Raw genomic sequence first — 21996 nt, forward strand, 5'->3', positions numbered from 1 at the left:
TGCTTCCTCCACCACTGAAAAAATGGCTTAACATTTGGTGCTTGCATTTGCACAAAAGATAAGATAAAATAAGATAAGATAAGATGAACCTTTATTAATCCCCGGAGGGAAATTCAGGTGTCAAAGCAGCAACATCAGCAAACAGAGTGAAACACAGGAGAGGTAAAGGTATACAAAAATTATAAAAACAATAATAGAGATATAAAAGATACAGAGTGAATGGGTGAACATTGTGTGTACAGTCCGTCAATAAATAAATGTAGTATGTGCAATAAATAAATGTAATATGCGCATATGTGCAGTCTATAAAGTGCTATATAGGATGTATAGTGTAAAGTGCGCCAGTGGTTGGAGTCCAAGATGGTTGCAGATGCATGTTTAAAGGTAGATAGTGCATAGAAAAGCATTGCTTTGCATTTCAAATGATTATAATTGAATGCTCTGGGGGTTTGGGCTGCTACTTATCATTGATTAAGAGAAATAATGAATGTATATCTCAATCAATCAATAAAACAATTAATGTTTGCTGCTTTATGTGAGATACTAAGCTTGTTTTTTGCACTGATTTGTTTTTTATGTGTCTTCTGAGACCTGCAGAGGGTAGGCGAGGTTCAAATCTGGTCACCTTTAAGCTCTTTCTTCCCTCTCTCATGGTTCACCCCCACACCTCTCTCATCGGTAATATGCATCACAGCTTCTTTCCCTCCTGTACTGTATGAAACGGTTAGGGAATTAGCTGCACTGTGCGCGCGCGTGTTAAGCCAGGGGGTTCCGGGAGCGCGCGCGGATTGTCCACCATCTCAGCCCCTCAGCAGGCTGTGCGTCTCGCGCGTCTTTATCATCCATCTCCATAGCGAAGCACTGATCCTCCACGAGCACTGGTGAGTCCACTTTTCACTTTTACTTTAATGTGAAGTGTGATGGAAAAAAAAAAAAAAAAAAAAGAGCAGAGTGCACTTTTACTGTGTTGTTTATATTCCCTGCTGTTGACTTTGACTGCGTCTTTTTGCACTTTTTGTACTCCTTTGTTGGAACTATAGCTGCTTGTGTGTGCAGGAGGCCTAAACTCTGTAAACAAAGGTTGAGCTGAGATACTGCTCTTAGTATTTGAATCAGAATCAGAATCAGAATCGTGTTTATTGCCAGGTGTAAGAGGTATACACTAGGAATTGGCTTTGGTTTTGTTGGTGCAAGTAAGCAGTATAATAACAAAAGAATAGAATAAAATAAGAATAAACAAATTTGAAATTCTACCAATATACAATATACAAAATAAGCTATAAACAAAAAAAATTGCACAGTACCAGGGTGCTGAGGCTGTTTTTCCATCTGACTATTTGGGTGCAAACAACTGTTGCATTAATGAGTGTTTAATTAAACACATATTTATTAAAATAACAGCTCGAGGATTAATTAGTCAACATGGAAATTAATTACTTTTGATGATTTTAAGAAATTGAAACTTACAGACAGATATAGGTTAAAGTGAAAGTTTGCTGCAAGTCCATTTGATTTGATTCATCACATCATTTTCAAATTAAAGTCTTTGTTTGAGTTGCTGTTCTGGCATTTAGAAAGGAATCAAGCATCTGTTAAAATTAGCAAATCTGCTGTACTCCAGGAGAGACAGTATTAGACTCTGTTCACGTTAGTGTGTTAGTGTTGGTGTGTGTTAGTGTGATGGTGCAGCTGACAGTCCTCTGTTGAGCTGTCACAGAGCTTTAAGGCCTTTAAGCCCCCGAGCAGAGACGCATACTTGGATGCATTTGCGCATTCCTCTTGTGCCATCTCCAGAGTGAACAGGCAGGAGGGATATGCAAAACATATTAAGTAGTAAGTAGTAAGAAATAAAAATGCTAATAATGAAATATGATTTAAAAAAAAAAAGTCTGTTACCATAGACTAATATTAAACTGATATTTCCAAAGAAGCCATTTTGTCAGAATTAAATAATATAATCAAATACATGTTGTCTTTCCTTGTACATTGTACATGACTATATTGCAGAATATGTTATTGACAGACGTTATGTGCACTTTAATTATAAATTTCTCCTTTCTTATGGAAAATGTGTCCACTAAAAGTAACAGAAAATAATGGAAAAGTTGGTTGCTCTTTCAAAGGTGTTTTTATTAATTGTCAATAATCAAAAGAGCAGTCACTATTCAGGGAAAGTTATTTTTTATGTTTTTCTGAACAACACATCAATCGTTACCAAACAACAACATACACACAGACAACAACAAATTCAAATTCAAATAGCCTTTATTGGCATGAATGTTCAGGTTACATTATTGCTAAAGCGAAATACATGTATTAATATATTAATGAATAATTACCACAGCTGACCGCATACGACATAACTGATTCTCAATCATGGGTACATAAAATTCAAATTGTAGAAAATACAGGGAGAATATCCACAAATATGTCAGGAAATAATGATAATAATAATACAAATAAAAAATAATTAAAACGATTAAATTAATATGATAAAATTAATTAAAAATGAATAGAGAAAAAAGAAGAGGAGAAAAAAAATAATATTAAATAATAATATTAAATAAACATTAAAGTAAATAAATAAATACATAAAAAAGAAGATACTACTACTGGCTACTCAGAGATAGAGAGAAAAGTTGGTTGCTCGTTAGATTTGATTTCCCCCTTTGTAAAATCCTTGTTGAGATTCAAATTGTTTTGTTTTTTAAGAGAGACTGGCCAAGATGGTAGCATAAAAACACTGTACAAACACCATAAACACAATAAGACAACAGTCACGCTAAAAATGAGTATTGACCATATCCAGTTAAGATGCATACACTGGTATAAATTTCCAAAACAAAAATACACATTCTTGTATTTGGTTGTAGTCCTGTAAGGAAAGTGATTAATAAGAAATACAATCTGCAAGGCATAGTAGATGTTCTGGTCGATGCTTAATTAAAAGTAAAGTGTGCATACATATTGATTAGCATGAGCCGTATAAACATTCTTGGAAGCTGCAAGAAAATCAGCCATTGGGGAAAAGGTATCATGACTAATAAGCTAAGTGACTAATGCGCCACACATGCAGCATGTGGCTAGCAGCATAGGAGATAAACAAACTCGGACCTCTCTATGTTTCTCAAAAAAACAACCCACAGTAGCACTAATGCACTTCCTGTATCAATATATCTTTAAAATACATCTATAACGTTGTCAGTTTAGGATGAAAGATAAAGGTTCATAAAGGTTGGGAACCACTGATCTAAATATCACTGTGTCCTGATGGATTGATAATTTACATAACATCTTCTTGACCTGCTTTGACCTCTAAGCAACATATTCTCCATTTCCATCTCAGCTCTGTGTTTGCCAACATGGTTAACTAGGATTATCGTGGATGTGTGTGGGTGTGCACATGTAAGGGGATTGACGGATTGTATATGTGTATGTGTACGGTGTTTAGTTGACTGTTGGTGTATTTGCATCTCTCATGTCTCATGGCTTTCCGGTGTCTCTGGTGGCTAGAACATGTAGTTTGAAACTGCCATGGCACAACTGTTGCATGCAAACCCCTTCCTCTTTCACCAGCAATAACATCTAATGATGGAATCTGTGTGTCACCTTTACTTCGGGGTTAATAACATAACCGGTACCATTTCCACTGCTTGTTATAAGTAAAAGAAATGATTTTCAAAGAGCATTAACAGTTATAGAGGTGTGAAATCTGAAGTCAGTGGTGGACACAGTCTACATTTTCTCCACTAGAAGGGCACCCGAGAGCGCACTTTATCTTGTTTTCTCCACTGGGAGGTCACACAGAGGGCACTTCATGATATTTTCTACACTGGAAGGACACCCTACAGAGCACTTTATCTCATTTTTTTCCACTGGAAGAGCACCCTATAGGCACTTTATCTTGTTTTCTCCACTGGAAGGTCACACAGTGGGCACTTCATCACGTTTTCTCCACTGGAAGGACACCCCAGAGGGCACTTTATCTAATTTTCTCCACCGGAAGGACACCCTAGAGGGCAGCTTATCCCATTTTCTCCATTGGAAGGTCACACAGAGGGCACTTTATCTCATTTTCTCTGCTGGAAGAACACCCTAGAGGGCACTTTATCATATTTTATCTGGCATGGGGGCATCCAAGAGGGCACTTCATCACGTTCCAGATTTGACGTAGCATTAGGGGACAGACGCAGCCTTTGACTGAAGCTCAATCACAATGCTCTCCCACATCAGATAAATGTCTTGCAAGAACTGAGAAACATGTAGGGACACACAGGGCACCAATAGGCGTATATCAGGGCTTATTGTCCTTATTTAATTGACTTTAAATCATCAAACTGTGCATACTGGTAACAGCATTCATGTCTATTTGGATATTTCTGAGCTGAGGAACAGTTGAGAAACTGAATTGCACACTTTAGGAAGACTAGCTGTGTTATTTTGTGCACTTTAAAACACTTGTTCCATATGTTATGTCTGTGGATTCAAGCACGGGGATGCGCATGCGCTTCTATTACAGTGAGACTTAACTACTCGGTTTCCTCTAAACACTTCCTTCTTTATCTCTAAAGAATGATCCCAGTGACCAAATTACCTCAACAGATTGTAAACTGTGCCGCTTGGATTGAACTGTGAGCTTAATCTGAGCCTACAGTTTCAATTGGGGAAAAAAGAGATGAGACAGCTTAACTTTGGCTTACTCTGTCAGTCTAAAACAGCGACAACTGTGTGGTTTTTCAACCACATATTTAAAAGTAAAATCAACGTGAAAGGATTCTTAAATGTATATCACTGGCTCGACATATCTAAACAATAAATAACTGCTAGAGGCCATTATCAACGCTTCAAAATTAAAGAAAATCAGTTCACTCAAAGACAGTTGCATCTTATAGGCTTTATAGTGGTTCAAACAAATGGAAGCACGTTTCTGCCACTATAAAAAACACACTTATGAGTTAATAAATTATAGTTGTGAGAAAAGAACGCTTAGTAATAAGAAAAAATTTAGGTTGCCCATTTTTTTCCCAAGTGGCATTAATGGGCTTCCATACAGGTATTAACAAGAAATTAGTTTATGCAGAATTATGTTTTTTTCAGACTTTGCTCTACTGTTTGCTTTATTCCTTGATAATTATTGGATAATTTTACATTTAGCATATTTAAACCAGGAAGAAATTTACTCTTCACAACTGTTAGATATACAATCAGAGACGATTGTCGATTTAAAGGGTCACAAAAAGATTGGGGACCAATGTGTTCAAATATTATGATCCTACTGGGAGGAATGGCTCCACCGTTAATGGAACTTTTTTTTTCAATTAAAGCCAGAGCTGCCAGGTCATCCCAACTTCTGAATACTGAACTCTTGTTTTTCTTTTCATGTACCAACAGTGATGAAACGGAAAAGAAGGTATGCCTGGAACCAGAGATATGAGTGAGTCGTCTTCCTTTCACTCAGCGAAGCTCGTGTCATTGGCCCGCTCGCTGTCCGGGCTTGGGATTGATGCCGCCAATGGAGGCGTAGTCAACCCCCCTGACAACGATGAGCCTCCTCCTCCGGTACGGTCTTCTCAGAATGCAAACACTCACATCCTGCAACAATATGTAAGCTCAGGGAGCACATGGAGCATGCCCTAATTGTCATGCTCTTATAGTACTCCCTAAATTCCCTACTTGTAACCCTCATTAATTACCCGTCTGCGCTTTTGTGCGTTTGTGTAGGAGTCTGGCATCGATCTAGGCGCTGGGATTTTTTTTGCCGATGGCAAGAGAAAAGTGGACTACATGCTTTGCTACAAATACAAAAAAAGGCGGGCGTCCAGGGCACGCCTTTCCATCACATCCAATGGGAGTATTGGGAGTATACCATTCCCGTTAACAGGCCGTTGGGAAACGGAAGGAGAGTCTGGGGACGCAGGTGCACCTGCAGGAGATGCGGAGGAGTCAAGGCTGTCTGAGGAGGAAAAGGCTATCATGAGGGAGGAGTTTGAAGCGGGTCTAATGGATGCTGGACTACAGCTAGAGCGTGATAAAGAGGTGTGTATCTGCTTTTACAGTGCTCTCACCATGACTATTTCTTCATCTACTGTACACTCCTTTAGACATCCATCCTTAAATTATGTGACCACAAATCCTGTGATTGGACGGCTGCCAAACAGGTGGAGGATAAGACTCAGCCTGTCCCTGAAGACAGGCCGGGACTCTAATTAAAGAGAGAACGTATTGATTATCAGGGGTACAGTATAGTAATAATAACCACAATAATAACAATGATGTATGTGCAAGTGTGTTTTTTTTTTCTCTATGTGTGCACATGCATGTTTGTGTGTGTGTGTTTGCGTGTGTGTAGTTGTGAGACGCTTGTGCGTTAAATCAGCTGCTGCTTTGGTTGAGGATTAAGAACGCTGACCGTAAGTGTGAAGCCAAAGGCCAGATTATAGGACCTTATTAGAGAGTGATCCACTACTCAGAGGTGTGTGTGCTGACACATGCATGCACATTGGGGGAGATTGGTGGGTTTAATTTTGATTGAATGGGCTGAAGGGGGCTCTCAGTGGTCACTGTATACTGTATCAGTATGTGTAGCTGTCTGCCTGTGGTCAAATACGAGTAGGCTAACGTTCCGGGAACTGAACAGTGAAGGATTTGATTGTAGTGTTGTGGATCAGTGTATGAATATGCTCAGTTGTGTTGTTTGTGTGGGCTTTTGTACAACATGAGGGAGTTTACCCTAGTTTTCCTCTTGAATGTGCAATTTATTTTGTATAATCTCACTTTGCAGCCAAACTGTGGAAATAATCTTCTGATCAGAATTAGAGTGATCTTGACAGGAGTGCAGAACCTGGTGATAGATTTTAATGCTACCACTGGACATTTGCTGGTAACATTAGAGGTGTAGCAGGAGTTGTTTGAGCCTGTGCAGTTGTATCTGCCTTGCACTAAGGTTATTACAGTAATTGCAATGGGCAGCTTGTAATTCAGTGGTCCAGAAGCTAGGTAATAGCTTGTCACTTTTCACAGGATCAAAATTGATCTACATTATTGTGGCTTTTGCAGGTGCCTATCCCAACATAATCTGCACTAATTTTCTATACTTTGGAGGACCGGGAGGTTCTGGGCTTGAAATAATGGGATTCCATACCAAACAGACTCATTATAACACAAAGTAGCATACTTACAGGTTTAAGGACGGCTCATCTGGCTGCCTCAGGACAAGCAGCAAAAGCAATTACATGCGAAGACAAATGCAGTGAATAAGACAGATACACACTTAATCTATCCATACAGTATAGGCCTGTAATCCAAATCCAATTTGACATGTACGCGGTTGGTTGATGAAGTTATGCATATAGTGTTTTTTTTCATGTTCAAATATCATATTAATGTGTGTGTTAATGTGTGTGTTTGTGTGCAGAGGGCAAATGGCCAAGGGTTTATTCGGCTGCACATCCCGTGGCCGATACTCAGTCGAGAAGCAGAGCTTCAGAAGATCAAAGTTGCTGTCAGAAAGGTCAGCAGCCAATTACACACCCTGGTCTTTAATATTAACATTTGCTGAAGATTCATTTGGATGCACTTCACAATCCCATTTTAAGACTGAGGAGTTGTATGTCAGAAAGCTGTAGAACATGACATGAATAGCGATAGGACATTTACGTGTAGAGTGTAGGGCTGGGCAATATGTCGATATTATATCGATATCGTGATATGAGATTTGATATCGCCTTAGATTTTGGATATCATAATATGGCGTAAGTGTTGTCTTATCCTGGTTTTAAAGGCTGCATTGCAATTATTTAGTTATTTATTTACAGGTATTTGGTCAAAGATATTGTGATATTTGAGTTTCTCCATATCGCCCAGCCCTAGTAGTGTGGTAAATAATACAACATACAACACACGTGTGACTGAGCAGATGTGATCAAACTGTTCTCCATCTATGTTTTCATCGAACAGAAGTGTGAATTGCGGAAACGGATGGGCATCGCTGGTACATGGGATTCCTTCATGCGCAAAGTCAGCACACCGTTTCAACCAGACGTCCCCGACTTTGACGTCCACAGAGACTCACAGACACGCGCCCACTTCAAAACCCTCAAACACCCTTTTATCAGAGACAAGCTCCACATGTGAGTTCCTGGACTGTCACGCTCACATGCACACATGTAGAGCAATGTTATCAAAAAACTAACCCACTTTAGGAGTTGCCCTTGGCGGGACACACACACACATGACTTTCAGTTCAGTCATGGGCAGAGATTTAGATAACACCCTGATATCTAAATCACCTGCAGGCTGTGTGCTTTCATCATCCTTATCATAACATAGTGGAGCTTTCACGTAAATTGAATTTTCACTGTTTACACCACTGTGACTGCTTCTTGTCATTTCCTGCAGGTACGACATCAAGTCAACAGAAACTGTATTCGATAATGCAACACGCAGCAGAATAGTGAGTCCAGAAACATAATATCTTCTAATTTTATGTTATGAGGAAGACTACTTCAACAATAAGTAAACATCAATGAATACAAGGTGTTTTTGCTTGTAATAAGTAAAAAAAATATGCCAATGGAACAAGTGAAATTTTGCTTGATAAGATTTCTTGAAATAAGATGTAATATTATGGCCTTTCAAGATGAAAATAGATCTTGAAATTAGCTGGGAACACTCATTTTTGAGATATATTTCACTAGTATTAGGAAGTGTTGTGTGTCATAATAAGCCTGTAATGCTCAAAAGTAGTATTTTGTCAAGATATTCAAGATGCATTGTCTAAAAACAACTCCTTATATCTCACTGAAATGTTACTTTGTGTCCTATATTAAATGTTATGAGATATTTTGACTATGATTTGACAAATATACTTGGTAAGATTTTGCATTTTTGCCACTAATTTGGACTGTGCTTTGTTTGTGTCTAGGTGGCTGAGATTATTTCACGCACTACCTGCAGACAAACTTGCCAAACCACTGGTGAGGTCTAACTTTTGCTGTGGTTTCATTCTCCTTTGTCATACCGTTCATATGCATGCTGTCAGTCAAATCTCATGCTGCCTGTTCTCGTATGCTATCAGTCACAAAGCTGAACGTGTCCATGACACTGTGTTGCACTTCCTCTTTGTGTCATAAGGCATCAACTCATTATTGGCTCGGGGTGTCTACAACTCTGCCTTCCCTCTGCATGATGTGAGTACAACAGAAATAGCACCTTCACTGGACAATGTGAAAGTATAGTTGCGTGTGCTACATCTACTGTACATAAAGGACTTTATTGTGTCATACAGGACAGGTTAGTCAATATATTTGCAGTATGGATGTTTACGGAGATAAATGGGAAAAAAGGGGAGAATCTGAACAATTTGGATAGAAAAATACTGACCAAACTCTTAGCTGCAATTAAGATTATGCATAAAATATGACATACTGTTATGCAATATATCCCTATATAAAGAGCTACTCATTTTTTTTTCTTTAGGGGTCGTTCACAAGGAGAGGACGGAAAGATCAGCGAAATGACAGACAGGTGAGTTGAGTGGCCTCTACTGGGTCTTTGATAAAGTGTTTTCAAACTCCCCTACTACTATATCAGTGAAGTCACTGGAGATGATACCTGTCACTCTACTCAAAGGAGGAACAGATAACACTATTCAAAGCCTGATTTATGTCCTGATATGGCCATGACAACTGATGATGAGCTTTTACTGATCTCTCAAAATAGGGTCGGTCACTGCCACATCATTAGCACATCATCTTGTAGTATATGTGATGTTTTCGGATAAAAATCGATGGCATCACGGTTGAGTCTCAGACCTGTCAGAACCTCCCTCTGGATCCAGAGTGGCAAATGCATCAGACATGTTTGATTTTCTACAATCAGAAACTGCACAAATCTGAATGTGACACTGTAGTTTGAGTTGGTTCACAGTCTTAATGCAGTGTGCTACCTGGGCAGTGTAATCTGCAGACGTTAAAGGGGGGATTCCAATATTACACATCACATCTGTTTGCAGGTCTTGGGGAGTGTTACTACATGTGTGAAAAAAGTTATAGTATATAAAGCCTTTTGTGGCTCCAGAGGAAGCTGCGTAAAATCTCATAAATTGACTCAAGTGATGTCATCAGAGTCAGGGCTGAAAAGTCAGGGCTGAAAAGTTACATTAGCTGCTACTTGCATGACACACCCCAATAGCTGACCAAACTGTGAGTGGTTGACTTGCATTGTGGATAACGTAGGCGCCATCAAGGCAAAGGAATGTGTGGAATAAAAAGGACAATATCTTTGGTTCTGCTGCATCGATTTTGATGCTTTTTTGCAGTGTTATAGGAGTGCAAAGTTAAATCAGTGAAGCATTATTTTAAATGTGTGTGCATTGTCAAATTAAATGTAATTGTAGAGCCGGTGTAAATTAATATCAGCCGAGTTACTACAGCATATTTATAATCCAACACTATGTTGACATTACATAGACACCACGTGTCTTTATTCTGACGTCTGTATCCTGCAAAATATTAAATTTTTCAAGTCATTAACTTGTGTTTTACTCTTGTGTCCTTCAGCTCCTCCATGAAGAATGGGCTAACTATGGAGTCATGCATAAATACCAGCCTGTGGACCTGATCAGGTACTGAGCCCAAACATGTAAAAATATAAATCTGTAAACCTGCAAACCCAGGCAGCTACTGTAGTTGATATGTTGGCTTTATTTTAACAGGAAGTACTTTGGAGAGCAGATTGGGTTGTATTTTGCTTGGCTGGGTGTTTATACTCAGCTCCTCATCCCTCCCTCTGTACTGGGCATCATCGTCTTCGTGTATGGCATACTCACTGTGGATACCAATGTGCCAAGGTAGGCAGATAAAAAACACTCTTCAAACTTATGTATGCGAATCAGAAGCGCATCACATTATATCACCATACATATATTTATATTATTCTCTTTGTGTTGTTTTTTGCGCATGTATATTTTAGCCAGGAGGCATGTGATGACAACCTGAACATCACCATGTGTCCACTATGTGATGGAGTGTGCGACTACTGGCGTCTGAGTACAGTGTGCTCACTGGCCCAAGCGTCATACCTGTTCGACAATGGAGCCACTGTCCTCTTTGCCATCTTCATGTCTCTGTGGGGTAACTACACTTTCCTGATCATGTTACGGCAGGTTTATTTCAGGGGGCCGGTTGCATAATAATAGACCTTGTCTTTGTCTTAAATATCATTTTAAGTCAGACTTGCTATAGACACTTACATTTTCCTGTTGCATAAAGCTTACCAACGAGTGACTAATGTAAGACTGACTTAGATAGCCTGCCACGCAATGCATTATGGGTGAAATAAGACACTTCACTGAAGAGAAACATTAGTGGATGCAACAGCGACACCACAGAAAGGGGACAAAATAACATAAACAGCATAAATGTAATGGGTAAACAATTGAAATAGTTAGCCAAAAAGTAATGTATAGACAGTTGAGATAATTAGTTAAAAGCAATGGGTAAACAGTTGAGATAGTTTGCTCAAATTTAGCTAAAAGTAATGGATAAACAGTTGTAATAGTTAACCAAAAGTTGGGTAAAAGTAATGGAGGGGGAGAGGTGGCTAACTTTTTTACCTCAAATTAAGTCTTAATATTTTTGCAATAGCGGTCTAAGGTCAAGATTAGTCTTAAACTAAGTTCATGCAACTGGCCTCAGCTCCTGACAGGAGGAGTGACAGGGAGAGTGTGCATGACTGGAGTGAGTGAAACTGCCGTGACACAGCAGTGTTGGTGTGATAATCGTATTATAATCGTTGTATTTTTATGCATATAGATATCAACATCAAGATGCTATCCTGCATGTAAATGTACTTTAGGCCAACCTTTAGGTGGCTCATGTTTGTATGAATTCTAGTGGAGGATATTTCTGCATTTTCTTGTGTGTTCAAACAAAAAGTCAGGTTCTTTTATTTTATAAATATGTTAATATTCCATCTGTGTATCTTTCCTGTAGCTGCCTGTTTCCTTGAGCACTGGAAAAGGCGACAGATGTGTCTGAAACATATGTGGGACCTGACGAGCTTGGAGGATGAGAAGGTACAAAAATAGATTCAAGAGTACTGTACTGTTCAATAAACACACACATACATTATTTTAGAATAGACACAGTCAGAGCCTTTACTGCTTTGTCATTTTGAGTATTCATCTTCTGTTCGTTTAAGTGCCAAGTCAGTCAGCGTGAGAGTGTTAACCTCGTGGTCCGGGTCAATCATGACGCCAGTTGTTGTTGGCCTTGCAGATAATCATTTGTGTCAGAACAGTGACCTCTCCCTAATACACATACACATAAACACATGGCCACCTATGCATTAACGCGACTCTTTGACCTGTAAGGGGCTGTAATGGGATTGGTCTGTTCTTAAAGTAGTGCACTTGCTGATGACTCAGCAGGGTCACAACGTAAACACTCCCAGCCTAACCCTCTCTTTCTCTCTCTGTTTCTCTCTCTCTTTCATGCATTTCTGTCTCTGCTGCCTGAAGGAGCGAGTCCAGGTGGGCAAGTTTCAATACCCATTAAATATAGCCACAATCTGGTTTAAGAAGCTGTGTTATTTATGCCTTTTATTATAGAAATTCCAGAAATATCTTGGCTAATTATTGGAATATTTATAAGCAGTAGAAAATCAGCTAATGCAAATCAAAAATCCAAACAAATCTGGAAAAAAAAATAAAATGCATGCAAATATCATGTAGTTTCACAGTTTATAATCATCTTTATACTGTAAATTGGTTTGTAGGGCTCCACATTTTTCTTTTCACTTTTTATTTGAGAAGCATATTCTGAGCTGTCCATGAGAAGACCCTGTTTACTCTGTATACTCTGTGGTGGATATGGAAAATAGCTACATTTTTGAGTTAAAGTCACTTGAACCTGTCCCGGTGTAGGCTACCACCCCCTTAGAGCTACAAATGTCATGCAACAGCCATCGAAAATGTCAGCGAATATACTGTAGCTGTGTTGTGTGAATTTGTAGCTTTAGAGTAATTTGTGACAGTAAATTATGCAGCTGTAACTGGTGACTCCATTCTGTAAAGTTGTGATATAAACATTTTTGTCTTAGTGGATGTGATCCTTTACTTTGTGGTGCCATCCCATGTGATTTTAACATGTGCATGTGTGTGTTGCAGGAGGAGCTGAGGCCTGAATATGAAGAAGCTCTACAGGAGAAAAAAGCTAAACTGAAAGCAAAGTCTAAGAAGAAGGTATTGTATTTGAGTGTGTGTTTCAGATACAATTTTAAGACAAAAACTGGTTAAATTGATACGTTTTTACTGAAAAAATGTGTTTTTACTCTGTTGCAGTCGACTAAAACTGGGGATGGTGTAGATGGAGAAAAAGACCACATACTGGCTTCGCAGGTATGGCTGCACTGCTCTGTGTGATAGGACATTATGTAAACAAAGTTGGAGAGGGCGGGGCTGTTACACCGAAGTGATTTACACTTGCTTCATGGCGAATGCAAACACAGATTCTTCAATTGCATTGCACTCATGAAAGTAAACAACTTTATCTATACAGACACATATTATAGCCCGTCTTGAGTATTTCATCTACAGTAAAGTTATTACAGACTAACTCTGTGTGTATGAGTTTATGTCTGTGTCTCACTAAAAGGAAACCCCCGTCACCTGCAGTGGGTGGTTGAGTCCAAAGCCGCTTACCTTCCTGAGATTAGCCCAGATTACTGATGGAGAGAGAAGAGGGGGGAGGGAGAGGAAGAAGGGGAGGGGATTTCTGTCCTTTCAGATGGCAAACATGCACCTGCCAGACAGAAAACATAACGCGTGTGTGCTGAACATGTGCTCAGCATTACTGCGCATCACATACTCTACCAATGTTTGTGTGTTTTTGTCTGTGTAGCCAAATAATATGCCTGTTTTTCTTCGACAGCCAGAACCAGAGTCCCTGGACATTGAGGATCACCTGTCAGGTTATCTCATCAATGTGTCCACCTTACTATTCCTGGTACTGGAATTTATACTCTTATAAAGCTTTCACATCACACAATAATCTGTCATTTTTATGAGGATATCAGACATTTAACAGAAATCAGAAATTCTTTCTTTCAGTCGTCATAATGTTTGTGAATTAATCTACATAAACTGTCTATTTATCTCCATCATTACTTCACTGTTTCCCATATTATATCCATTAATTTCTAATTATTTAATTATCTGCTAAATAATCTAGTGTCAACAATAGGGACCATTAATTAGTCCTAGCAACATTTTGCTGTAAATCTAAAATAATAGAAAGATACAACAGTGATAATGATAAAAGAGAGAAGTAATCAATAGATAAGAGGAAGAAAAAGATGAAAATAGATATTTACATGAACCAAATAAAGCACACTATCATCATCATCACACATTTCTTGTCATGAAAGTGAAGTAGAAAGTAGATATTCTTTGACACCAGTGTCTCGTCATCTAACTGTTTAATGTTGTGGTTGTGTGTGTTCAGATCTTCGCAACCTTCTCGGCGGTGTTTGGGGTGGCGGTTTATCGTATCTGCATGTTGAGCGTGTGGTCCGTGAACCCTGATCCTGAAGCCAAGGCCAGCGTGAGGATGACCGTCACCACCACAGGCATCATCCTGAACATGCTGGTCGTTCTGGTGTTGGAAGAGGTCTATGGAGCCATCGCTGTCTGGCTGACTGAACTGGGTATTGTATTTAATGCTGTCACAAAGAAAAGGGTTAAATTGGGAAGCCTCAAAATGTTAGTTTAGCGCTTCTAAGTTGTGTGCCTAACATGATGTGTGTACATTTGTTGTGTCTCCTTTCCAACAGAACTTCCTAAGACAAAGGAAGAGTTTGAAGAGAAGCTGATCTTTAAGTCTTTCTTCCTCAAGTCCATGAACGCCTTTGCACCTATTTTCTATGTGGCCTTCTTCAAGGGCAGGTGTGTGTCTCTTAGTTGTGAGAATCACCAGAGGCCCCAAGATACGATATTATCGCGATACTTAAGTCACGATATGGTCTTACTTTTTGCCATAAGATATACTGCAATATATTGCAAATTATGCAGTGTCAACATCTGTTTTATCTAATAAGATACAGTTTTCACTCTGTTCATCTCAGAGTTTCTTTCACATATCTTGAGGTCAGAGGTCAAGGGACCCCTTTGAAAATGGCCATGCCAGTTTTTCCTCGCCAGAATTTAGCGTAACTTTGGAGAGTTATTTAACGTTATTCTCGACAAGCTAACGTGACATGGTTTGTAACAATGGATTCCTTAACTCTTCACTCTAGCTTGAAGACTGAGCCTGCAACAGCCTCTCAAAGACAGAATAGTGGCCGATTGTTAAGAAGTTAATAGTTTATATAATAAACGATCGATACTTGACGTCCGTGTATCAATACAATATTGCCACGCACGATTTTGCGATACTATGCTATATTGATTTTTTGTACCCCACCTGTAGTTTCTCTTATAAAATCTTACTTCTCTCTCTTCTCACCATTTGCCTCATTGTGTAACTTGGTCCTCTCCTCATACAGGTTTGTTGGGCGGCCTGGCGATTATGTTTACGTCTTTGGAGACTATCGCATGGAAGAGGTAGGTACAGTTACACACATTAGTGGTTATTGTTTATGTGTATACATCTGCATGTACATGTGTGTTTTTTTCCACAGTGCGCTCCACCAGGCTGCCTCATCGAGTTGTGCATCCAGCTCAGCATGATCATGCTCGGAAAGCAGCTCATCCAAAACAATGTGTTCGAGGTTCTCATACCGTAAGTATATATATGTACTGTAGATGTCGTTAACTTCTGCAAACATACATTTGCAAACATACATTTGCCAAATGTCCAGTCTTTCCTATCTTTGCTCAGACTCTATCCTCTGTTTTTTTTGCAGTAAGCTGAAAAAGATGTACAGAACAATGCAGGAAGAAAAAGGGAAGAAAAGAGCAGCAGAAAATGAGGAGAGTAAAGCAGAAGAGAAGAGACCAAAGCAACAATTTGACAAAGATTTTGCCCTTGAACCCTATGAAGGCGTGACCCCAGAATACATGGAAATGAGTGAGTCTCTTCTAGTCTCTTGCTCACTTTGAGCCACTCATTACTGCAATCACACAATCTAATTATTTAACTATGTGTGTGTGTTCATATTTACAGTAATCCAGTATGGGTTCGTGTCTCTGTTCGTGGCCTCCTTCCCGCTGGCGCCAGCGTTCGCTCTGCTCAACAACGTCATCGAGATTCGCCTCGACGCTGCAAAATTTGTCACAGAGATCCGACGGCCTGATGCCGTGAGGTGTAAAGACATAGGTACAGATGACACACAAGAGCACGTCCACTCTGTCAGTCTCTGTGTGAATGTGAAACAAGCTATCCTGGAACTTTTAATCACTTTCTTTTCCTTTACTCCACTCTGCCCATCCATTTTTGTCTCTTTGTCTCCATGTCTGTCTGTCTGTCTGTCTGTCTTTCTGTCTGTCTGTCTGTTACTTTTATACAAACACACACACACTTCCCTCTCCCTCTTTGTCTCTCTTCATGCACATGCTATCTCCAGGGATTTGGTACAACATTCTCTGTGGAATCAGCAAGTTCTCTGTCATTACCAATGTAAGTTTGTGTGTGTGTGAGTGAGTGTGTATGTCTACTGTGCCCATAGCCCTGTCTACACATTACCGCCGCCCACTGTCTGTCATTGGAGCAGCAAAAAAACGCAGGCAGGAATGTGTATCACATCACAAAACGGAGGCTACTCATAACTATAAACTATTTTGCGATGGGATCACACCAGCCGCAGTTTCTTGACTGCATCTTGCATGGTTGCGATGCTATCGCGGTGACAAAACCTGCCCACAGACAGACAGACAGACATATAAACACCCGTCAAAGTACTCAAACAGCTTCTGTGGTAGTTCCGGCTACAGTAGATGTCTCCAGGACCACTTTTTGCCTTAATTACACACACACACACACACAGATTCACAAGGTGAAAACAATATCAGCGTCACTGTCGTGGCTGGTAAAAACATCGCTCTACAGCGCTACTAGTGATCAGAAATCTCACATTGTACCTTTAAATCTATGTCTGAGTCTGCCTCAGTGATTCTGGGTACAATGTCGTCTGGCTGAGGCAGTAAGCTGTTTCCTGTTGTGTAAAACATTTTTTATTCTCATTAGTACAGCTCTATGGAGAGAATTTATAAAAAAATATTATTGACATTAATGTAGTTGTTGTAGGTAGATAATATTATTTATATGAATGAAGTTTTAGTCTATACAGTTAAATATAGCTGATAATCAGTTGATATGCCAGCAGTAACTGGTATGCGATGATGTATCATGAAACAGTATTGTCATTTCCTCTCCCTGTTTGTCTTCTCAGGCGTTTGTCATCTCCTTCACGTCAGAGTTTGTTCCACGTATGGTTTTTCAATACATGTACAGCGTGGATGGCACCATGAATGGCTACACAGATCACTCAATGTCCTACTTTAATGTCAGCAACTTCCCGCCGGGCAGCGGGCCCACCACCACCCTCTTCACCGGAGTCTCTATGTGCAGGTCAGAGTGACTCTCTTAACCTTGACCTACCTTTCCCTTTAAATCCTTGAGCCCAGCAGATTAACTCTTACTTTATCTAAATCCCAAACTTGACTGAAGTTCTCAGAAACTGTAAAATGTGGTGTTCACAGCAGGGATTTTACTGAGGCATTAATCTCTAAGAATTACCAGGTTTTTCTCTGATTGTTAACCACGTTCATTCATGTCCAGGATCCTCTTTGCAAATACACCGTCTGTGTTTTTCAGGTATAAAGACTACAGAGACCCACCGTGGAACCCAGATGCTTACACTTTCTCTAAACAGTACTGGTCTGTCCTGGCTGCAAAATTGGCCTTTGTAATATTTTTCCAGGTATGAAATTGATATTTACAATTGTGCTTATGTTAATGTCAGTCTAAAAAGTGGTATCCGAAATCTGTCTTTCTCAAATCCATGAACAATCTTGTCTTTATTGCTGGCACATACAGTACATAATATTATAGATAAGTAGGGATGTGCTAGACCAACTTTTTCCCTCCTGATTCTGATATGTCAGCACAGAATATCCTGATCCGATGCTTTCTTTTTCCAAAATTTAAAATCTGTATACCTCACTTTGTGAAACTCATTGGGATCGTTTTTATGTAAGGTAACATGAGGCCATGCATTGCTATGGTGCTTTTCTTGAAGCCCACTGTAACTGAATTAGTGTATCTGATCAGCTTAATAAGGCCAATGTCACTCCAAAAATTGGATTGTAAAGACCATTAACTCTCATCTGCAGCTAATAAAACCTGTTAAACCTAGAAGTTCTTCTCTTATTATAATAAAAAAAGATGGCTTAACATATACATAGAGCAGCATTAACTCCAAGCATACTCTGTCAATGTAATTATACATTGCAAGAAAAAGGTTTCCTTATCTTTTCCCCTGCAGAACCTCGCCATGTTCCTCAGCATGTTGGTGGCCTGGATGATCCCAGACGTGCCGCGATCTCTGCGGGAACAGCTGAAGAAAGAGAACATGATGCTGATGGATTTTCTGCTGATGAAAGACCAAGAAGAATATGGAATACCTGCCTCCCAAAGACGCTCCATCCACTGCATCCCCACCAACATAGACATCGTGGTGGAAGCGCCACGGGACGATCTGGAGGAGCATCAGTTGGAGGAGGAGGAGGAGGAAGTAAGGGTTGAGATCAATCTGGATGGACCGAGAAGGAGCAGTGACAGCGATCCAGAGGTTGGTAAGTCATTCGAAGAAGTTGAAGAAAATGGACGGGAAGAGCGAAGAGGGGATGGAGAAGATGAGGTTGGAGAGGTAGAAGGGGGAGAAAAGGAAAAAGATGGAGAAGTACATGAAGAGGGTGAAGAAGGGGATAAAGAGCAAGAGGGAGGAGAAGAAAATGAGGAAGTAGAACAAAGAAAACAAGAAGAAAAGGAGGAAGTAGAACAAAGAAAAGAAGAAGAAAAGGAAGTTGAAGAGAAGGAAGTTGAGATGGAGGAGTTTACTGTCGATCTGGACGACTTCATGAGCAAGCTGGGCCTGTTAGGTGAGAGGAGAAAACTTAGTGTATCTGTCCTCTTTTTTCTTTTTGATCTTCAATTTGCACTACATGTTTTATCATGTGTCATCTTTACTGTTAAGTAATTTTGTCTTGTTTTTGTCTTGTGATTATTTCTTGTCACATAGATGAAGAACCGTCATCGAGCTCAGCTAGAGATACAGAGCTTCCCCGCTCAGAGTCCAAACAGGAATACCAGGAGCCTCCGTCACGTCCGTCATCTAAAAGAGGCTCAACCCAGAGTCTGATGGGCTCCAGGACAGAAATGGCAAAATCAGATATTGACACTAGGCCCTTCTCGCTAATTGCTCCTCCTCCCAGAGAGCAAAGCTCAAGGGCGAAGGCCCGCTGCTCCACCCTGCCTTCTCGCCACAAAGGGGCTGAGGCTTGTTACAGCCTGCCGCGGCCCAGCCACTCCACCAGCCTCACGAGGTTCCAGCAGGCGGCCACGCTTACTCCCCTGGTTCCCCTGGGCTCTTCATTATCAGCCTCGTCCAACCCATTCATTCCCCCGCACACTTCTGTGTCAACATCATCTTCGCGTCCCACACAGTCCCCATCAGCCCAGCAGCCTAAAGCCCCCATTGAACTATTTGCGCTGAAAGGCCCTCCGCCTCAGCAGCCCCGCTCCAGGGGCAAAGCCCGGTCCCGCACGCTGCCGCCTCGGCAAAGAGCCCCTGGTCCCGAGGAGCACTCCACCAAGCCTAGCCATTCCACCAGCTTTACGAAGCTGGACGACTGCATCCCGCCTTCCCCCAGTGAACTGAAGCGCAACACGCCGGTATGAGGTGATTTGGAAGGCCAAGGGAAAGGGACAGAGGATGGCAGAGGGAGGGGGAGGACTATCCAGATTAGCCTCTCCCGTCTGTGCCTGGAGCCTCACCCGTCCGTCTGTCCTCCCTATCTGCATACATAATACCTGGGGTCTGAAGAGAGACCATCCAGATCAACGGAACGTCCTTTTTATCCTCTTAATCTTCATGGGGATGTTTATACCAATCCGTGGTTTACGGCTGACCCTGACAAGGGGAGTGCTGGACAATTCAGAGAAAGAATGCTCTGAAACTCTCCCCGCCATGCCAGACAATAACACCACTGAAACTTTAACTCTTTCTATTCCTGTTTTTTTGTTGGTTTGTTTTTTGTTGGTTTGTTTTCACAGCTCATTAGCCGCTGCTCCTCTGTTATTCTCAGTCCCACACATGCAGCAGTGCTGCCTTGTAGACCAGAGGAATATGGAAATGTATACAGCACAGCTAGTATCAACACATATGTTTGTAGATCTACTGTTTATTTTTAGAAGGTTTTGATATATAAAAAAATGTAAAATGATAATAAAAGAAGGACATATTTTTGATATCTGCTTTTCCTTCTGAATTCTCAAGGTCATGGGTATTTCATGTTGCATTTCAGTCTTATTAACTTTTTTCACACAAGGGCTTCAATTACTGACAGCAAAGGTGAAAATTAGATTTATTATTTTAAATTATATTATATTATATTTAATGCTGTTTATGTGAAGTTATTACTCATATTCAGAATATGTAAGAGATGCCAACATCACTTCTTTCAGAGATGGCAAGCTGAACACAACACGAGACTAACGAAGACAGCACAACATTCATAACATGTCCCTAGTAAATCCTAATTGGGAGATGATGACAGTGTCAACACTGATAGGCCTATTGTGTTGTCTCTGTTGCCCCCCTCTGGTGTGTAGTGAAACACTGAGAAAGGATTCAGTGTGCTGTATTTTAATATGGATGCTCAGTGATGTGTTGCTTTACTTTTATATCCCTGATATAACAAGCACAAAGAACAAAGTTCTCCTGCAAAGTATTTACAAAAAAACACCTTCCAATTGTAATTAATTGACAGAAATGTCCCCCCATAGAAACTGAGCAGGGAAAACAGTTCATTGTAAACAAGATTACTTGATTTTTATGTTTCACCCAGACAGCTATTGATGCAGAGTGATGTTTCACTCTCACTCTTTGTGTATGAAAGTTTCCTTTGACTCCTCTGTCCATAACCTGCGCTGGCCCCTCCTCTCCTGTCCCACCGCTGAATGGGGCCTTTGTGGGGGGCTTCCCAGCATTCCTAGGGAATTCTTGCAGGTGAGGGTAACTATCCCACACTCAAACGACTGCTACAGCTTAACGTTTACAACTGAAAATACAAAATGCTCTGAGAGCAGGTTAGGGGTGTCCAGCGCTGAGCTAAGCTTACCTTAAGGGGACCTGCTGCAACTTCAAGGGTGTGATCACGAGAGCAGACAGAGTGGGAGGGAAGGATCCCATTGTTTCTATCCAGGTGAGCGACCACACGCATGCTCAAAAACAACTAAATGCTCACTGGAGCCTCACACACCATGAGGTGCATTGTACAGATTAAGGAAAGCATTAGCTCATGAGTAAATATTTGCCTTCTTTTTTTTTACTTTTTATGCTTTCTTTGAAGAATGGCTCTACAATAGCAGAACGAGTGAGCATAAAGGATCTACGCAGGGCTGTTATCTGATGTGGATAAGTGCAGTACATGAACTGTATGAGTAATAGACTGGCTTCACACAGACAGGTCCCTGTACGTCTCAGGTGAGTGTGTGTGTGTGTACATGGGCACGTGTTAATGGATGTATTCTGTAAACATGCAACAAAGGACTGAATCACTTTGTAGGCATGAAAATTTCACACAATATTTTTCTTTATTGGTCTTTTTGTCACACTCTTTCTGTGTCCACCTGCCTCAGGTTCCCTTTCTTCGGTCGGTACTTGTCGACACAAAGCTGCCTGCAGGTATGTACGCTTGTTTTCCCATGCTGACTTATTAACTGACATTGAGGTTCAGGGACACACTAATACGAGTTATGCTGTATCCAGGTGAGT

The 21996-nt window shown here is 40.5% G+C and overlaps 1 protein-coding gene across 1 annotated transcript; it reads left to right on the forward strand.

Moving 5' to 3' along the window:
- Window positions 1-722: 722 nt before the first annotated feature.
- LOC119486136 (anoctamin-2) lies at window positions 723-20527 on the forward strand. Its single transcript, XM_037766017.1, has 28 exons — window positions 723-881; window positions 5392-5559; window positions 5722-6036; window positions 7415-7510; window positions 7957-8129; window positions 8398-8452; window positions 8924-8975; window positions 9133-9188; window positions 9478-9525; window positions 10560-10624; window positions 10715-10849; window positions 10972-11132; window positions 11994-12076; window positions 12521-12532; window positions 13169-13243; window positions 13343-13399; window positions 13932-14006; window positions 14505-14706; window positions 14833-14944; window positions 15544-15601; window positions 15679-15779; window positions 15904-16067; window positions 16164-16316; window positions 16564-16616; window positions 17389-17567; window positions 17814-17919; window positions 18484-19099; window positions 19240-20527. The coding sequence occupies exons 2-28, from the start codon at window positions 5413-5415 to the stop codon at window positions 19896-19898; spliced, it is 4008 nt and encodes a 1335-aa protein (XP_037621945.1). The 5' UTR covers window positions 723-881; window positions 5392-5412; the 3' UTR covers window positions 19899-20527.
- The last annotated feature ends 1469 nt before the right edge of the window (window positions 20528-21996 follow it).

Source organism: Sebastes umbrosus, chromosome 4, assembly GCF_015220745.1.
Source record: "Sebastes umbrosus isolate fSebUmb1 chromosome 4, fSebUmb1.pri, whole genome shotgun sequence".
Lineage (NCBI taxonomy): Eukaryota > Metazoa > Chordata > Actinopteri > Perciformes > Sebastidae > Sebastes > Sebastes umbrosus.